The sequence below is a fragment of the Acartia tonsa genome, chromosome 11 (assembly GCF_053477335.1).
Source record: "Acartia tonsa isolate MP-2025a chromosome 11, ASM5347733v1, whole genome shotgun sequence".
NCBI lineage: Eukaryota > Metazoa > Arthropoda > Copepoda > Calanoida > Acartiidae > Acartia > Acartia tonsa.
Window position 1 is genome coordinate 36,258,903 of NC_137270.1, and position 18,232 is coordinate 36,277,134.

General features: G+C 31.3%; 1 protein-coding gene across 1 annotated transcript in view; it reads right to left on the bottom strand.

Annotated features, from left to right (window-relative positions):
- Positions 1 to 18,232, bottom strand: part of Cand1 (Cullin-associated and neddylation-dissociated 1) — a 58,806-nt gene that overhangs the window by 17,562 nt on the left and 23,012 nt on the right. The window contains exons 29-34 of the mRNA XM_080176265.1: positions 6,055 to 6,125; positions 5,445 to 5,555; positions 3,760 to 3,895; positions 3,264 to 3,324; positions 2,549 to 2,656; positions 1,515 to 1,652 (exon numbers count right to left, since the gene is read on the bottom strand). Coding sequence (XP_080032391.1) covers positions 1,515 to 1,652; positions 2,549 to 2,656; positions 3,264 to 3,324; positions 3,760 to 3,895; positions 5,445 to 5,555; positions 6,055 to 6,125 — 625 coding nt within the window. The remainder of the gene's footprint in view (positions 1 to 1,514; positions 1,653 to 2,548; positions 2,657 to 3,263; positions 3,325 to 3,759; positions 3,896 to 5,444; positions 5,556 to 6,054; positions 6,126 to 18,232) is intronic.

An 18,232-nucleotide genomic window follows, 5' to 3' on the forward strand; every position in this document is an offset into this window, starting at 1 on the left:
GAAAAACCGGTTTTTAAGGGATAATTTGTTGAAAAGTTCTAAGTATTTTTTTCTTATACAAAACTCCCCAACCCAATGAAGAAATTAAGATATAGATCATTAACTTCTCTCAATGGCAAGTGGGTTAAATTAAGTAATATTTTTGTCTTATTAAAAAAAAACACCCTGTATTTTCAACTTAGTGTCATACTAACCAGATATATGGATCTAGAGAAAATACTTATTTATCATACATTTTCGTAATAATGATCATGCTGTCAATTTTTAATCACATGGCAAAACCTGAAATTTCTCTAAAAAAAGGTAAAAGGCAAATTACAATCCAAAACAGACAATATTTTGGACATCAATCTCGCCCATGCAAGGTATTTAACAGGTTAACATAATTAAAAACAATGAATTGAAGAGAATGCCTCCATATATTTTCAACTTAGTGTCATACGAACCAGATACGTGGATCTGGGAATATATTCAAATTCCAAATAAATTAGATAGATATTACAGTCCATATCATCGGGGGAAGACATAGATTTAGGTACAATCAACAAAAGTTAAATTAGAAGAGAACTAACCAGATAGTTTGATCCTGGAGGAAAAACAAATTGCAGATTTATTAAAAGTAGGAAATTACAATCCATATAAAAAAGATTTTTAGATCATAAGGATAGCATCATAAATAACTAAGACCTCCCCATCCCAAATTTTTTTTTTTAAATCTGGGACTTGTATAAAATCTAATGAAAGTGAAAGATTTTTGTCTGACTTAAAATTCGGATCCAAATCACTGAAAAAATATTCCATACATTTCTAAGTAAAGCTATCTACCTATGTATGTTTTCACTTATGTAATTCTAATATTCTGATGCTGATGTGTTGATTTATCTTTATTGGATGGAAAGGGTATTGAATAATGCCCTTTTAAAAAGGAAAAAGTAGAAAGTTAAAAAGGCGTTAGTTACACGATATGCATTTGAACTTTACCCTTATCATTGAGAAGAATTTTATTAATATAACCTATGGCTATTATTAAAAGAACTTTTTTGAATGTACCACATAGTTTAAGAATTTTTAAAAATCAAATGGAAGTAATGTAGGTAGGTAAAACTTTGAAAGGCGTTATTTTAACAATAAATCATCATAAATGTCCATTGTCCATGTTTAATGTTCATAATATTACTAAGTAATTGAATGAGGAAATACAATTATGTTCATAACTTTCAAACAAGCCGATCTTTATCACAAGGTTGGTTTAAAAAACCTAACAGTAACACACATTTTTTTTGGGGTGGGGGGGGAAACTTAAAATAACCCAAAAATTCAGGTTTTAAAAAAAAATTTCTCACCCTTTTGGAGTTATTAAATCAACTAATTAAAACAACAAATATTGTAAATATTGAATTTTTATCAAAATTAAAGATTGGAAAGCTTACAATATGGGTTAGGTTATTTAAAAAAAAACACAGGATTTTTTCCAACCCTGGTTTTTCATATTTAAAAATAACAAATCTAGCTACCTTGGTGGTACAGGTTTGTTTGAGGGGCTCTACCAGTTTGTCCAGTTTCTGCAGTACTGCTCCAGGACACAGCTGGCAAACTCTGGAGACCATAAGGTAGGTCAACATCTTTATGTCATAGTGATCACGGAGACCATCCTAAATAAATATTAATCTTGCAGATTTTACTTTTTTTGCTTTTCATGTCTCAATATATTTCTTATTCTTTAATCACTAGGTAATATATTTTAGTCTCTCAAAATTATTATATTTCTGTCTGTGTCATTGTTTCCCATTTGAAATATTTTTTCTTCGTCCAATTGTCATTCAAATTTTGTTTGTGTGTATGTTTTCCGTCTCTTTCTTTACCTATCAAATCTTAGTCCTTTTATTTTTTCATTTTACTGTCTATATATCTTTGGGGTAAGGGATATTAGACTGTAAATTACACTGGTACCCAAAGTTAAACAACTTAATAATCACGCTGGCTCAAAAACTTTGGGTAATTCTATTGAACTTTGATTGGTTGGCTACAAAACTATCATTGTCAAAACTTTACAACCAATAACTTACAATTACAAAAGGTAAAGTTTGGTTAATCATCATTGGGGATGTAAATCAATTTATCGTCAATTGTCTTCTCCTAATAGATCCCTGCTTTTTACCTGAACTCTAGAGAGAAATTCAAAGATATACAATCTATCTACACAAGTTTTAAGAAGTGTATAAATACACGCAAATATCTATCTGTTTATCTATACCTGAACTCTGGATAGAAATTCAAAGATGTCCAATCTATCTACACAAGTTTCTAGAAGTGTATACATACACTCAAATATCTATCTATTTATCTATACCTGAACTCTGGATAGAAATTCAAAGATATCCAATCTATCTACACAAGTTTCAAGAAGTTTGTACATACACTCAAATATCAATCTATCTATCTATACCTGAACTCTGGATAGAAATTCAAAGATATCCAATCTATCTACACAAGGTTCTAGAAGTATATACATTATACATACACCCAATATCTATCTATTTATCTATACCTGAACTCTGGATAAAAATTCAAAGATATCCAATCTATCTACACAAGTTTCTAGAAGTGTGTACATACACTCAAATGCTGCTTTTCTCAGATCAAGACCGTCATCAACCTAAATATTACAGCGTTGATAACTACAAAAAGTAGATTATTTTCATAAGAATTACCTAGAGATTTTAGGAAAAAATAAAATATTAAATACGTTGTTTGTCTTTTAAAAGACAGGATTCAACCAAGTGTAGTGTCTCTTTCATTTTCGAAGATGTTTTAGCATTCATAAAGTTATCCATTTTGTACTTTCTCTTTAGTCAGGGGTGTATATTCTGCACAAGATTTTTTTCCCCGGCTACAAATTTTTTTATTTCCCCCCCCCCCCTAGTTTTTTCTCACCAAGTAGGGGGGAAAATGGAAAAATATTTAAAGAATTCTATATTTTATTTATTTTATCCCTCCTACCACACATTTTTTTAGTTTTTTTTTCACCAATTGGGGCCGGTGGGGATGGAAAAAATGTTTTCAGTTTTCCTTAATTTTAAATTGTTTGCCCTCCAACCACTTATTTTTATTTTTACACCCCTGTCTTTAGTTTTTAAGCTAATCTTGACTCTGAACGCCAGTCCTTAAACAGTAATTTTATCAGCTGTTATCAAATATTAAATAGACTCTGATCATTTGTTATAGTAATGCCCCTGACCCGCCTCGTTTATGAATTTAATTACCTCGTGTTTGAAGGGTCCCATTTCAACTTCTCTAACCAGCTCTTTTCTTTTCTCTGTTTCTCTAAAATAGAATAAATAAGTAGTTGGACAAGAAGATGTCAATAGCATGAAAATATAGTCACCACAAATATTTAATATAGACAAAGGGTAGGTACCCTTTATTAGTTTGAGCCTAGCAGGTAATAAAGAGAAGCTCCCATGCGTGTCAATTAATAATGTGCTAGTCCTCTAGAAAAGTGTCTCATCCTACTACATGACTACTTAGGTCCATACTCTAAGGAACTATAGCTACACACACACTGTACTGCTATCAATATAATGCGTCTGACATAGCAGCCTTATATACAAATTGCCTATAACTATACTAAGGCATAGTATTTTGAATTAAGAAAATTACAGATGTAATACAAGAACTAGATGCACCTGTTAAAAGGCTAAGGTATTGCTACTTTTTATGTAACGCATCTGACATGGCAGCATAACAATATGTACCTACCTGTAAAGATGGGGTAGAACGTTCTTGAGAAGATCACGGATAAGAGATGGTTTGTTATGAGCTGCGCTGTTGAAAGCAACCAGGGCAACTCTGCGAACATTTAGGTCTGGGTCCAGAATACAGTTAAGGAAATCACCTGAAATTTAAACACTTAATAGGGCGGTTTCCCCCAGCAGGGATGGCAAAATAAAAACCACGTGGTTTTAATCAAATGGTTTAAACCAAAAAAAAAAAGCTAAAAAAACCAAAAAAAAACAAGGTGGGATGGTTTAAATGGTTTTTTTAATACAAATTCCTATCTTTCCAGTTATATCTTTATAATAAAGTAACAGGATGTTTGTATGTGTGTTTGTATGTTTGTACCAAAGGATCTCGCTAACCGCTGAACCGATTGGGTTCTCCTTAACAGGGTAGCTTCTCATAGGTCCCGGGAAGGTTTATAACTATTTTCTTTGGGGGTGGGACACCCCCAACCCCCCCTCAGAAATTTTTTTTTTTTAAACTTTTTAACTAAATTTAAAAATGAGGAGGGGGGGCAACCCCCCCCCCAAAAAAAAAAAATGTTCGCCCCCCCCCCAAAAAAAAATTTTTTTTACTTTTTCTTACAAAATATAAAATAAAAAATTCAATTATTAAATTCGACTCTCTCCTCCTCAAGTGCCCCTAGAGGCCTCTAGGGGCCTAGCCGCTAGTCTTTTTATAATGTAAAAAATACAGTCAAAAACATAAATACCTAATTCAAAATTCTTTTAATAGTTTAAATCTTTATACTAAAGGGGTAGTTTCACGAAATGCATTTGAACTTAATTTAGTGAACCGCATATTTTTTCTTAGTTAATGGGGTAAACTACATTTAAATAGCATATATTTGAAATAAATTCAATTTTCTACCACGTAGTTTTTAAAATATCAACACCTGAAAATTGTCTTTTTGTGATATATGCAATTTAAAAAGACGATTTTCAAGTTTTGATATTTCAAAAACTATGTGGTAGAAATTTGAAATTTTTTCAAATATATGCCATATAAATGTAGTTTAACCATTTAACCAGGATAAAATATGCGGTTCACTAAATTAAGTTCAAATGCATTTCGTGAAACTACCCCTTTATACTAAATTAGAATACTTTAATTTGGATATTATTAAAAAAAACCAAAAAAATTATTATAAAAACCAAAAAAAACTGGTTTTTATTAATAAAAACCAATAAAAACCGGTTTAAACCAAATAAACCACACTGGTTTGATCTTTTTAAAAAAAACCTGGTTTTTCCCATCTCTGCCCCCCAGTGCAGTGCCTAGTTGAGCATAGACCCCCCAACCATATTTTTTTTAAATTTTGGAAATGAGGTGCGGTGTAGATTTATGTTTGTTATTAATTAGTTTCGGTTAGGTTATATTGGATACATTGTGGCCCCGAAATGTTAAGGCACCCGCCATGGGGTCAAGAATTAGGAAAAACTACCCCTAACCAACTCATTTTTAATTCTTTTCAAAAATGAGGGAGGGGAATTTTTGAGCTCGCTAGACAACTTGAGTGAGACACCGATATTTGTTTGTGTGATGATATAAATTCTAATAAAAAAGGTGGGAGGGGGCATTAATACTATATTGTCCAATTTATGCATGTAATCAAATTACACTTTTACTTGAAAAAAAAAAAAAAACTTTATGTTTTGCATTACCAATATTCGCCTTCAGTAGATTATCTATGGGCTGAGGTTGATCAGTGATGGTGAACTTCATGGCCGTCACAATGGTGGTCCTAACCATGGCTGACGGAGAGGTCAGGGAGGCCTGCAGGGGTACACAGATAAAGTGTGAAGAAATAGCCAAGAATTACTTTTCAAGCAAGGCTTCGAAAAAGATTAATATTGACTAGATTAGAACCGGTTCTGAAAAATCATGTATAACATAGTATTACAGACTATTTTCCACGAATATTAAAATAAAAATTAGGAACTCTATACCAGTTTTGTTATCTCAGCCCTTCGGCCCATCGGGGCTAAAAAATCTTGTTTTAATTCTATAATTTTTATTTTAATATACGCGTAATGCTGTCTATAATACGAATCGATAAATAACTATTTGAAGTAAAATCATTCATAATTACATAAAAACATTATTGCTTGCATACCTATGTAGAAAATATTATTTAAAATCTCATGTTACTAAGTAGGTAAATGATTCCTATGATTTATGTTTCTGGGTTGGTAAGTGTGTCTTGATTATGGTTTTAAATGCTTTAAATGGATAGGACAATTCTATCAGCTGTCTAATTATCACTTTATCCTTCCTGTAGACGAGGTACTAGCTCCTCTGGTTTTATGAGACACAGTTTGCCCAAACATTCAGCTACAACATTCCTAAAAAGAATTAAATTAATTGGATCATTCCATCAAACGAGTATGCTATCACAACTCATACCTTTTTAATGAGACAAGGCTACAAAGTTCCTTAGGTTTTAAAAGATGAGGATTGCTTTAATTAGCAAAACAATATACATTTTTGTTTCAAAGAACATTGTGTATAATTCGAATAAACTAAAAAGTTGGAGGCACACTAGTTTTATATATGAAATTTAGATCAACTTATTACACACTATACAATGGATAAAAAATTGTTTTCATTTTTATGGCAAAAAGTTGTTTTTCTAGGTATGTTATTTATTCTTTAATCATAAGTAACCAGAATGTCAACGTTCACGCGAAGCGAAGCTTAGAAGTATGATAAATGTGAAAATAATAAGAAAAGCAGATGGACGTAAAATGTGAAAAATAAATGGAAAGTCGCAGTTAATTCCCAGGACGGACTGATAAATTGTATTACAATGTAGCTTCGCTACAAATAATAGTTATTATTTTGACCACAAAAACAAAACCGCTCGTTATATTATTTTTCTTCCAATTAATATTACATATCATGTACTTACTTAAACCAAGATAACAAGTGATTTTAATTATGTTATGTTCCTACTAATCTACAAAACAAGGGTCCATTTTTTGCGTATTTTTCGTCAAGTTGTGTGTAAGCCTCTAGTCAAATGCGCTTATGAAGAACAGTTGACTATAGGGAGAATAAAGTAAACAAGATAAGGTGTAATGAAACCTAATGCATTTCTTAGTTGAACAAAAAGATTACTTACTTTCGTCTACAGATATAGAAACCCCTTAAATGATTAGAAATTAATTTCTGCTACTTTTGGCAAAAGACACAAACTTTATGTAGACCATTCAAATAGATATCTTACTACTCTATCAAACTAACATCTTAATACTCCTAGAAATTACGATCTACTGCTTTAAGCTTAAAATCGGTTGAAAAATGGCTGATACGGAACACTTTATATAGACAGGCAGAAATACATCATGTTACTTTGAAAACGGCTATTAGCCGAAGAGAAATGACTAAAAGAGTGTCTTATATAAAATAAAATAAGTAATTTTTATAATTCATAGAAATGTAAAACAATTTTAGGAATGAAGCCAAATATTTCCACAACTATTCCAACTATTTAAAACAAGTGCAGAACTTAACTTTACTTAGGAATATAAATTAAAAGACTTATTTTTAATTTTCTTTAAGTAAAGAAATGAAAATATTATTGTTGTAAGTAATAAATCTTAAAACTTGAAGTAATCTTTAGTGACTGTCAAACTATACAACCGTAGCTCTGTGGTAAGGCACCGAGTTACGCTAATGAAAATTCTAACCAAATCGTTTTGATATTACAACATGTTGTGTCAAATTCTCCTATCAATTCACGCAACCTCCCACTAGTTGCGGTAGAAGGGAGATTGTTAGTTAGTTCAGATGCCTAATAATCAAGTGAATATTACTAAAACATTCTTAATCCAGGGCTTCTCTGTGAAGAGTGTCATTCATTACAGTGACATAATCTGGGGCACCTGCCATACTTAAAATCGGCGAGGGTGAGGTAACAACGAGGAGCTCTCATGAGACAGCGTGTCAAGTTATACTTGAACGTGGGGCTAGAGCTGGCCCTGGCGGTTACAAAAAAGTGTCTCGTAATACTCTATGAGTCTTAGGAACTGAACTCTAAGAAATTATGGGTTATCAATCAAGGGCAAACACTTGCACCAACAGACATAAAAATGTTCAAAGAATATGAGCTACTGCAAGTGTATAACATATCCTTAAACAAAAATAAATAAAGAGTATAGGTTCATGAATTAGATTGGTAGATTGTGTATTTGTTAGTCTTTCTTTGTTGTACAGTTTATACAATGTAACAAAGATTAGATCATCTAGTCCCCAAAGGGAAAGTTTCATGCCGTATTTTAATCAGTAAAGACACTTACTTAAAATAGTGATACTTCAAATAATACTCGTGAATTGTTTAGACTAGTTTTAATGAAGTAAAAAAAATATTGTTCATTACAAATTTAACAAACTTGAGTATGCCAAAACTACAGGCATATTAAACATTGAATTAGATACTGCATATATTAATAAATTGTACATTACTAGGTAATCTATGTATCAAGAGTGTCTTGAAGCAAATGATTAAAGGCTTAAAACAAGGTACCTGAATGCTAACCATATGCGTACTAAGAAGTGATGAAACTATAACGATCCTCTAGGAAAAGCAATAACACAGAATTACAGACAAACCATATTTAAATAGCAGCCGGGGTACTAAAAATTTGCTATTTTGCTGGAGCACCTATTCTGGGACTAAAAGGCTCTCATGGGAATCTCAAATACTTCCTACTTCCAGGTGTTCATTAGCGTTGACAAGAAAATTAATAAGGATAGCAAAATAAAACAAAGAGGGTATTTTTTTTTGCTTATTTTCCGTAAAGTTGTGTGTAACGATGTAGTCAAATGCTCTTATTCGGTCAAACTTATTAGGTAATTATGACAATTTCATATATATACATTTGGTAATAATTAAGAATACCTCGACTTAATAAGAGCATTTGACACCCCAACTTTACGGAATCGCGAAAAAATGACCCTATTATAAAAGCTTGTCTTCTATATAATACACAACAGAGATTTTAGATATTTTAAAGAATTCAGATTTAAATATCATCCACAGTATATATTTAAGTATATGAAAATATTTATGTATTTCCAGTAAGGCTGTACTGATTGTTCCACACTTTTAAGCAAAGTTTAGCATTGTTAATGGGCTGGTTTACGGCTATTTGACTACTCGTCAGTATGCGCTTTTCTGCAATTTATTTGTAATATGTATCTAATTTTAAGCTTGAATGTAAAAGCATAATTCAGCACACACAAACAAGTACATAGAAAAGCATTGAAAGAAACATTATATTCCATCTAGGGATAAGAAAACGGACGATACATTTATTTATTCTTCAATCTATATTGGTGGAAAAGTTTGGACACTGCTAGTTTTTCAACAATTAAAATAAATAAAAATCCACAAAATTTTAAGTATGTGAGAACAGGTTTATAAAACTTTGAATAGCAGAATTATTTACAGTTTATTATCCCCTCCCTCCCTGATTTAATACCAGTAGAGATGGAAGGATCAAGACAAAATGGTAAGTTAACTTTAGCCCAATAACAATCTTACAATTAATGTCATTATATGACTAAATATTTTTAATCTAGATTAAATGAAAAATGGCCCGCGACTAGGTATTATAAGGGGGGGAGGGGGAAGTTTGTACAGTTATAGGAAATGAAAATTCAGTATCAAATTTTGCCCTGGCCGTTTGGGCTTGTTTTCATAGTTATCAACCTAATTCTTTTTGTAAGCTCTCTTATATGAATGGATCTACCTGTAAAATTTTGAAAATTGAATTTTGGGACTTTCCCACTAGTGGCTAGTGGAGCAAAAGACCCCACCAAACACTAAAATTTTAAATTAGGAGCTTATTTTTAAAGATATCGAGCTGATTTTTTAAATGGAACCTTCTATTACATAGATGAGTTGAGTGGCCACCCCATATTTTATTTTTGCACTTTACTTCTAGGGGCTTTTGGGGTAAAACAACCCCCCCAAATACCAAATTTATAAGTTTTGAGCTTACAAGCCCCTAGAGGTAAAGTGCAAAAATGAAATATGGGATGGCTAATAAACTCATTTAAGCAATAAAAGCTTCCATTTAAAAAATCAGCTCGATATCTTTAAAAATAAGCTCATAACTTAAAATTTTAAGCCCTAGAAGGAAATTCCAAAAATTAAATTTTCAAAGTTTTATAGGTAGATCCAATCATATAAGAGAATTTACAAAAGGAATTAGGTTGATAACTATAAAAACAAGCCCATACGGCCAGGGCAAAATTTGATACTGAATTTTCATTTCCTATAACTGTACAAACTCCCCCCCCCCCCCCTTATTGCCATTTGTTGTATATTTTACTCCTGATAAGATGGTTTGGTTTTCCCCCTTTCTCATGAAATGTCCCTTTAGATATAGGGAGCAGCCGCTAATTGTGTATAAAGTAAATAGAGATTTGTAAGAGAGCTAATTGCCGTTTACTATCATTAGGAATCTTGTTTTGCATACAGGCAGAGAAAGAGATGGATATACAAATAGGTTTCAATCATGTAATGTTTTTGTCAAATTTTAAACAATCATTAAAATCCTCTTGAAATCAAGGTGCATTTGTGTTGTGGTAAAAAATAAATGAGTATTTTTTTGTATGTTTTTATTTTTTTGACTAGATAAAATTTTAAATTAGCTTACCACCTATAAATCAATGTAAAAAGTATCCTTAGTTTTTTTTTGGTGGGGGGAGGAGAATAAAGAGAAACACAATTTTCTTTGTTACAATTTTGAATAAATGAAAAGTTAAATAGAATTTTTTAGATAAATCTATTATCCCTAATAAGCAAACAGCATAAAAGAATAAAAGACATATAGCTGAAGGCTAAATAATTAGTAAAATTGCATCAGGGTTTGAAGATGCAAGGGGTTGCAGAAAAAGCAGTTTTGGCATGGCATTCATATTTTTTCCTGGCAAAATCAGTTGAATGTTTTAACGGCTAAACCATAAGTACTACAGATTTTAAAGCTTAAAAGAATTATCTTATTAATAATTAAACATTTTGTTGATATATTAAAAAGGTTCTGTGTATGAATATTTTGAAAACAATCAAGCAGACAATACCCAGACTATTCTATACAAAAGTGATTTCTAAAACCATTTTGTGAATAAATTTCACATAATATGGTCATATATTTATGTTATTGGTAGATTTAGATCCCTTCAGTAAAACACAGTGTATGTAAATCTGGCCATATTATTGGTTAAAATGTGTACACATTTTAGTGGCAAAAGGGATTTACTTTTTAATTTTATCCATGTATACCTAATAGTTCAGCTAAAAAAATTTAAAATAGCATTCATAAAATAGATTCGACCAAGAATTGCGTCAATCATGTAAGTTATTGGAATGAATCAAGGATCTAAAGGGATAAGACAATGGCCGACAAATTGATGTACATCCCGAAAGATGATACACAAACTTATTCCTTCTTTAAATTTTAATTAATTGTTTAAACGTTTGAACACTCAACTTTATGAATCAACCAATTAAAATTCACTGAAGTCCCCAAAGTTGATTGTCAAACGAATAAGAAAACGTTATAAAAAAAAACTTAAGGGACTTTTGTAAAAAACAGCCCATTGTCCCCTCTCTCTCCATGGGAATAAATAATGTGACTAAAAACAAATTTAATCAAATAGAAATTCCTCTTTAATTTAGATAGCCAAACTACAAAATCTACTAAAAAAATTGATAAGTTATTTTAGCCCGTGCCTTCGGCATCTCGGAGCCAAAAAAAATGTTTTTAATCTCTGTTTATAAAGCTGTTTATAATACGATGCGAGAAAAAACTATTCTGTTATTACAAGTTTCTTACCAACTTTAGACCCCTACCAAAGTTTGAAATCAAAGCCGCCTTCAAAGAGAATCAGAATAAACGACTTAAGTTCTTCTTCTCAAAGGAAGTAGACAATTATCAATAATAAATAAGTAACTGGATGAGTGTGTGTATGTTTATGTTTAGTCAGATCTTACAACAAATTAACAGCTCCCAATTTTCAAGAAATAAAGGACATAATATTGAAGCTTTGCGAAAATAATAACCAAAATATTTTCTCGTATTCATTCGAATCAGGTGGATAGGAACCTGTTCTCATCCATACGAAAAAACTATGTCTAGCATCGTATTATATCCAGCTTTCTACAAATATAAAAATGTAAGATTAAAACCAGTTTTTTAGCCCCCAGGTGCCGAAGGCTAAAAAAAAGAAAGCTGTTTATAATACGATGCGAGAAATAACCATTCTATTACAGCTAGGTACTAGCGCCTACGGTCCTAAAATTTGAAAATTAATTTGTTTTTAAACAAAATTACTCTTTACTGTGCATTATATTTCCTCCTTTAAAATAATATTTAGTCTTTTAAACAGATAATATATTTACTAAACTCATCGTTAAAATTATTCTTTTTTCTTGCACCCTTAGGGGTTTTAACATCCGTAGATAGAAACACAATGTGTGTTTTTTGATGTTATGTGTGTATAAAATAGAAACTGCGTAGGAACATGAGACTATAGAATTCATAGAGACTGTATTCTCAACTATTATAACAGTTGTACGGACAAACCCTAGTTATAAAGTAAATTCACAGTTAAATATATTTGTATTGTGTTTGTTATAAAATATTAACTGCATAATTCTACTTACAAACCTAAAAGTCTTCAGCAGAAACTTTATAGGCTTGAATCAAAATCAATCCTGTTCATACAATTATGCAAGCTTATTATTACAGCGCTATTTATGAACTAACCCTACTGCTAGCAGTTTACATTACCATTTCTTACCATTATGTTCCATACAATTATGGAAGCTTATTATTACAGCGCTGTTTATGAACTAACCCTACTGCTAGCAGTACACATTACTAATTTTAACAATTATGTTACATACAATTATGGAGGCTAATTATTACAGCACTATTTATAACAATTATGTTACATACAATTATGGAAGCTTATTATTACAGCACTATTTATAACAATTATGTTACATACAATTATGGAAGCTTATTATTACTGCGCTATTTATAACAATTATGTTACATACAATTATGGAAGCTTATTATTACTGCGCTATTTATAACAATTGTGTTACATACAATTATGGAAGCTTATTATTACTGCGCTATTTTTAACAATTATGTTACATACAATTATGGAAGCTTATTATTACAGCACTATTTATAACAATTATGTTACATACAATTATGGAAGCTTATTATTACTGCGCTATTTATAACAATTATGTTACATACAATTATGGAAGCTTATTATTACAGCACTATTTATAACAATTATGTTACATACAATTATGGAAGCTTATTATTACTGCGCTATTTATGAACTAACCCTACTGCTAGCAGTTCACATTACCATTTCTAACCATTATGTTCCATACAATTATGGAAGCTTATTATTACAGCACTGTTTATGAACTAACCCTACTGCTAGCAGTACACATTACTAATTCTAACAATTATGTTACATACAATTATGGAGGCTAATTATTACAGCACTGTTTATGAACTAACCCTACTGCTAGCAGTACACATTACTAATTTTAACAATTATGTTACATACAATTATGCAAGCTTAATATTACAGCGCTATTTATGAACTAACCCTACTGCTAGCAGTACACATTACTTTTTCTAACAATTATGTATGTTCCATACAATTTTGGAAGCTTATTATTACAGCGCTATTTATGAACTAACCCTACTGCTAGCAGTACACATTATTATTTCTAACCATTATGTTACATACAATTATTGAAGCTTATTATTACAGCGCTATTTATGAACTAACCCTACAGCTAGCAGTACACATTATCATTTCTACCCATTGTGTTCCATACAATTGGAATCTATTTAAGGCAGACTACTCTCCAAGTGGATGAAGAGATAGGTCCATTGACAGATTATATTTATAGCGTGGTTTTAAGGACTGTTGGCTGCTTACAGGATATTGAATACCTGATTTTAAATGCCCAATGGAATTTTATTTAAAAGTAATAATATGATGATATTTAAATTTTTTTGCAGTAGCTGTTTTACATTTTATAGATCAGGCTCATGACTGACCAAAAATATGTTGTAAGCCAATTTTTGTTTTTTACTTCTACTAAAAATATAACTTGAGACAAAAAACTTCCAATATTGTTATAGAAAATTGTAACTATATTAAATTTTATTCATCTTTCTTAATTAAGCAGAGTACCAGTTTTAATCCAGTGGAAAAATCAGAATTACCACTGCCCTGCACAAAATAAATAAATTAACTCACCCCATATATGTATTTGAAAATAACTTAATTACTCCTTGATGCATGATCTTTCTTCCCTCAGATTTGTTGTAAAAGATAAAAATAATTAAGTCAGTATTTTCTTCTTTTTGTTGCTTTCATGTTTACATTATCTTTAAATAGAACTTGAGGGGATAATATTTACAATACAATCAGCACTACTAAACAAGAACCATTTTGCAAATACAGTAAAATATAGTAAAAACTGTGATACATAGAGATATTTTTTATATGAAAATTAGCATGGTAAACTCAGGTAAAGTTTAAACTGTAAATAAAACTGTAACCTCTAGTTATTGTAAACTTGATCTCTAATTTGTTGGTTTAAAAATTTTGTGTACAAACTAACAATGTCCAAAATTTCCACCAATAATTTACAAAATAAAAAGTTTGCCTTATATTATAATAGGTGTCTTATCACTTAAGATCCCTGAGAAAAGAAAATTTTCAGATTTGATAAATTTCCTTAAAGGAAGCCTGCTAGAAATACACAGCTATAGCTGCTGAAAGACTGCCACAAGTGCCCGACACTGAAAATTTGAAGCCTCCAGCTTCAATAAAAAAAAAGTTATAGGCTTTTCGAAATGAAAAAACTCACTTCGACTGTGTCTAGTGATAATGCTTTGATGCAAATTGTTTTTCATATAAAAATTTCATTACTAATGGGTTATGCTTGTTTCCATGAAATATATGAACACTTTTCTCAAGAGGAAAAAGTTTAAAATGACATTTAAAGATTATGCTTCAAACTTAGTTGAAAAGTTTTATTTTGAATGAGTACAACTTGTACCTCCTGTCAATTAGAACTCGCCAGGGATGGAGATATAGGATAACTGTTTCCCTCTAGGTGCCTAGTAGAGAACAGAAACCTCACCCTTATTTTAAAATATAAGTAGGGTTAAGAGGAGTTCTTTGTGTTTGATTGTCACTTTAGATCAGGTTTGGTTATTTTAGGCGGGGGGTACGGAGGAGGGGGAGTAGGGGGTTAAGGGCTTCTGTGCTGGCTAGGAACTTTGAGGAAAAAGCATGAATAGAATAAGAGATTATTTTCTCTACCCTTCCAATAAAGTCTGAGTTTTGCATTTAAGAATTTGAAGATAAATTGATTGTCCAATATTTCCATCCCTGTATCCTTGAATCTTGAATCCAACTCATTAACTTTTCATATTCAAATCAAAATACTTAATGGAAAGTTTATCTTAAAGTCTTATATAACTTATGTTTTTGAAGTGTTTATTAAGCCTTTTTTAAACAAACTATTCTAAAGAGGACTATCCACAAACGAGAGCACGTGATTCTAAGTACCTTCCAGCATTGATCCTAAGTATTTTCTTTTAGAATATAATAGTTCACCATTTATTATTAATGTATTGACGAGAAAATATATGTTTCACCATGTTTTTTTTAGGTATTTTAATTGATTTTGAAAACTTTTATGAAGCTAATTCTTTTAATAAAATGGATATTTGATGATACATATGCGAATACTCGTGTTATATAGATTTTAAATTAATCCATATTAGCATTAATTTAAACATACATATGAGATATAGTAAATGTTCTTTTGACTTTTTTTAATTTTTACAGTTTGACAACCTGGACAACTAAAGACACCTTGAACTCAACAAAACGTTTGAGTGAATTTTGATTAAAAATACTGGACATTTTTAAATATTTCTTCAAATTAAAGTGGTGAAACCTAATTTTTTTCGTCAATTTATTAATAATTAATAGTGACCTATTATATTCTGAAAGAAAATACTTAAGATCAATGCTAGAAGGTATTTAGAATTACGTGCTCTCGTTCGTGGATAGTCCTCTTTAGGGTTGGTTCAAACGTGAATCCCTTCAAAACTGAGAGGATTTTTGTTACCATTAGGTCCAATTTAAAAAGCATAGAGGCAGTATACTAATTGCCTGAAACTCCGTACATCAATTTTAAATATGTTGATATTTTTTTATGTCTTACTAAACAAAATCCACAAGATCTTTTGGCCTAATAAGATTACAAATGCTGAGCCTTTAGAGCGCAGTGATATGTCAGACATCAAACTTACAATAAAACAGAGAAAATGGAGATGGTTGGGGCACACTCTAAGGAAAGGGCATGATGACTTAACCAATCAAGCCTAGACTTGGAACCCCTTCACGGGAAAGAGGAAACCAGTTAGACCAAAAACAACCTGGAGGAGGGAATTCCAGGATGAACTGAGAGATGAGAATTTATCATCTTTCAATGATGCCTCTACTGAGGCCCAATTAAAAGAAAAAAAGAGATAAATGGCGATGATGATGACTAAACAAAAAGTCCAAACGGCGAATCCTATGATGATTAGACACCATGTAACAAGCTAAGCTTCTCTGTGAGAGTAAAATGTAAAATTCTTTTAATATAAAAAGCGATGTTAGTTTGTCCCTCTCTGATTAATTAAGTTTAGCTATTACTCTTAATTTCAAGAAGATTTCCTTAAAAGAACCTATAATAATTAATTTGGACATATTGTCGAAGTCATATCAATTTGAAACCTTTATGACGATATTTTAAAAATCTAGAAACCTGAATTTTCTTAAGTTAGTGAGTTTGTATCCTACATGTTATCTTAATTATTCTTACAAAATAGAGGGAGGGAGTCCAGGGTTTTAACTAATCTTCACTAAACAAAGATTATTCTCTTTACATTTACATTTCTAAAGAATAAGTGGATACAATTTCTGAACCTTGTTAACTAGGCAAATTTTCAAAACATTGTTCAAGCTAGGTAAGTAATTCAGCAATTAAGTAAGTTTTCAAAGAATTGAGACTCAGAGGAGGAGGAGGGATTTCACACCATATTAGTTGAAATTAACCCAAAAGTAGACTAAATTAATGGTTAAAAAAATTGGACACTGCTGATTTACATGTAGAACCTTATCAAGATTATAAAAAATGTTCCAAAAGTTTTTAAACCAACAGAGGAGAAAATGTGTTTATAAAACTAAAACTTTGGGGACAAGTGAAATTTACATTCTACCTCCTACCCTGCATTTTACTCTTTACCATAAGAAGTCCTACTCCACAAACACACACACACAATAAGAATTATCCTGGGACCAGCTGGAAAATATTGAAGACAATCCACAATCAGAGAATGGACCATGATGCTGCAAGAACATACAGAGAGAGAGAGGACAATGGGATGTTTTTTACACTAGTTCCCAAAGCTTACCAACTTTGGGGACATTTAATGATTTTTGATTGGTTGGTTTATTAAGTTGAGAATTCAAACGTTTCAACCAATAATTTTTATCTACAGTAGGGGTAATTTTGAGTTTCATCATTGGGAGTGTACATCAATTTATCGGCCATTGCCTTATCCCTTCGGATCCCTGAAGAACATGGATTTGTTGATTCTCTCATGGGACAGTAGTAGGGTAGTGCGGGGTTATTCCGGTCAATTTTTTGCTTCAACTTAAAAAAAAAACATACTTCCCAAAAACTTTTACCGGTTTTTAAGAGTGCAAATGAAAGATATGGCAATAACAAAGAAGCCTGTCTTGGTCCCGTTAAGATCTCGCAACTAGAAGTCGGTCAAAAATCGGTTTTAAGGGCGGCGGTTGGCCTATACCGGAATAACCCCACCGGTGGGGCTATTTCGGTCAGTTGACTTTGGGGGGGTGGAACACGCCCTTAAAATATTTTTTTTAACATTTTAAACTATGAGTAGAAAGCTGAGGTCATTAGCTATCTAACGGTACTAGTCGCATGCAGATCAGAAAATTTTTTGACCACATTTTGCCCATTTTAAAAAATTCGGTAAAATCGCAAAAAAAAAAACATCAATTTTTTTCATGCAAACTTTTTTTTAAAAAATCATACTTTTTATTATATGATTAGGTTTTTTTAAGCTTTATACATAAATTAGAGGCAATTTCTGATTCGCAGGTCTTGGAATTTCTTGAAAAAAGTGATTTTTTCCCAAAAAAATTTTAATTTTAAAAATCCTGCCAGTTTTGACAGCAGTTTTTGATACATTTTTTCTTGTCTCAAATTGGCTAGGATTGACCTACAAGGGTGGTTAAGGTGTCTAAAGATGCAAAATTACATGCCTGACAATTAACTCGAAATGATATGGGGTCTAAC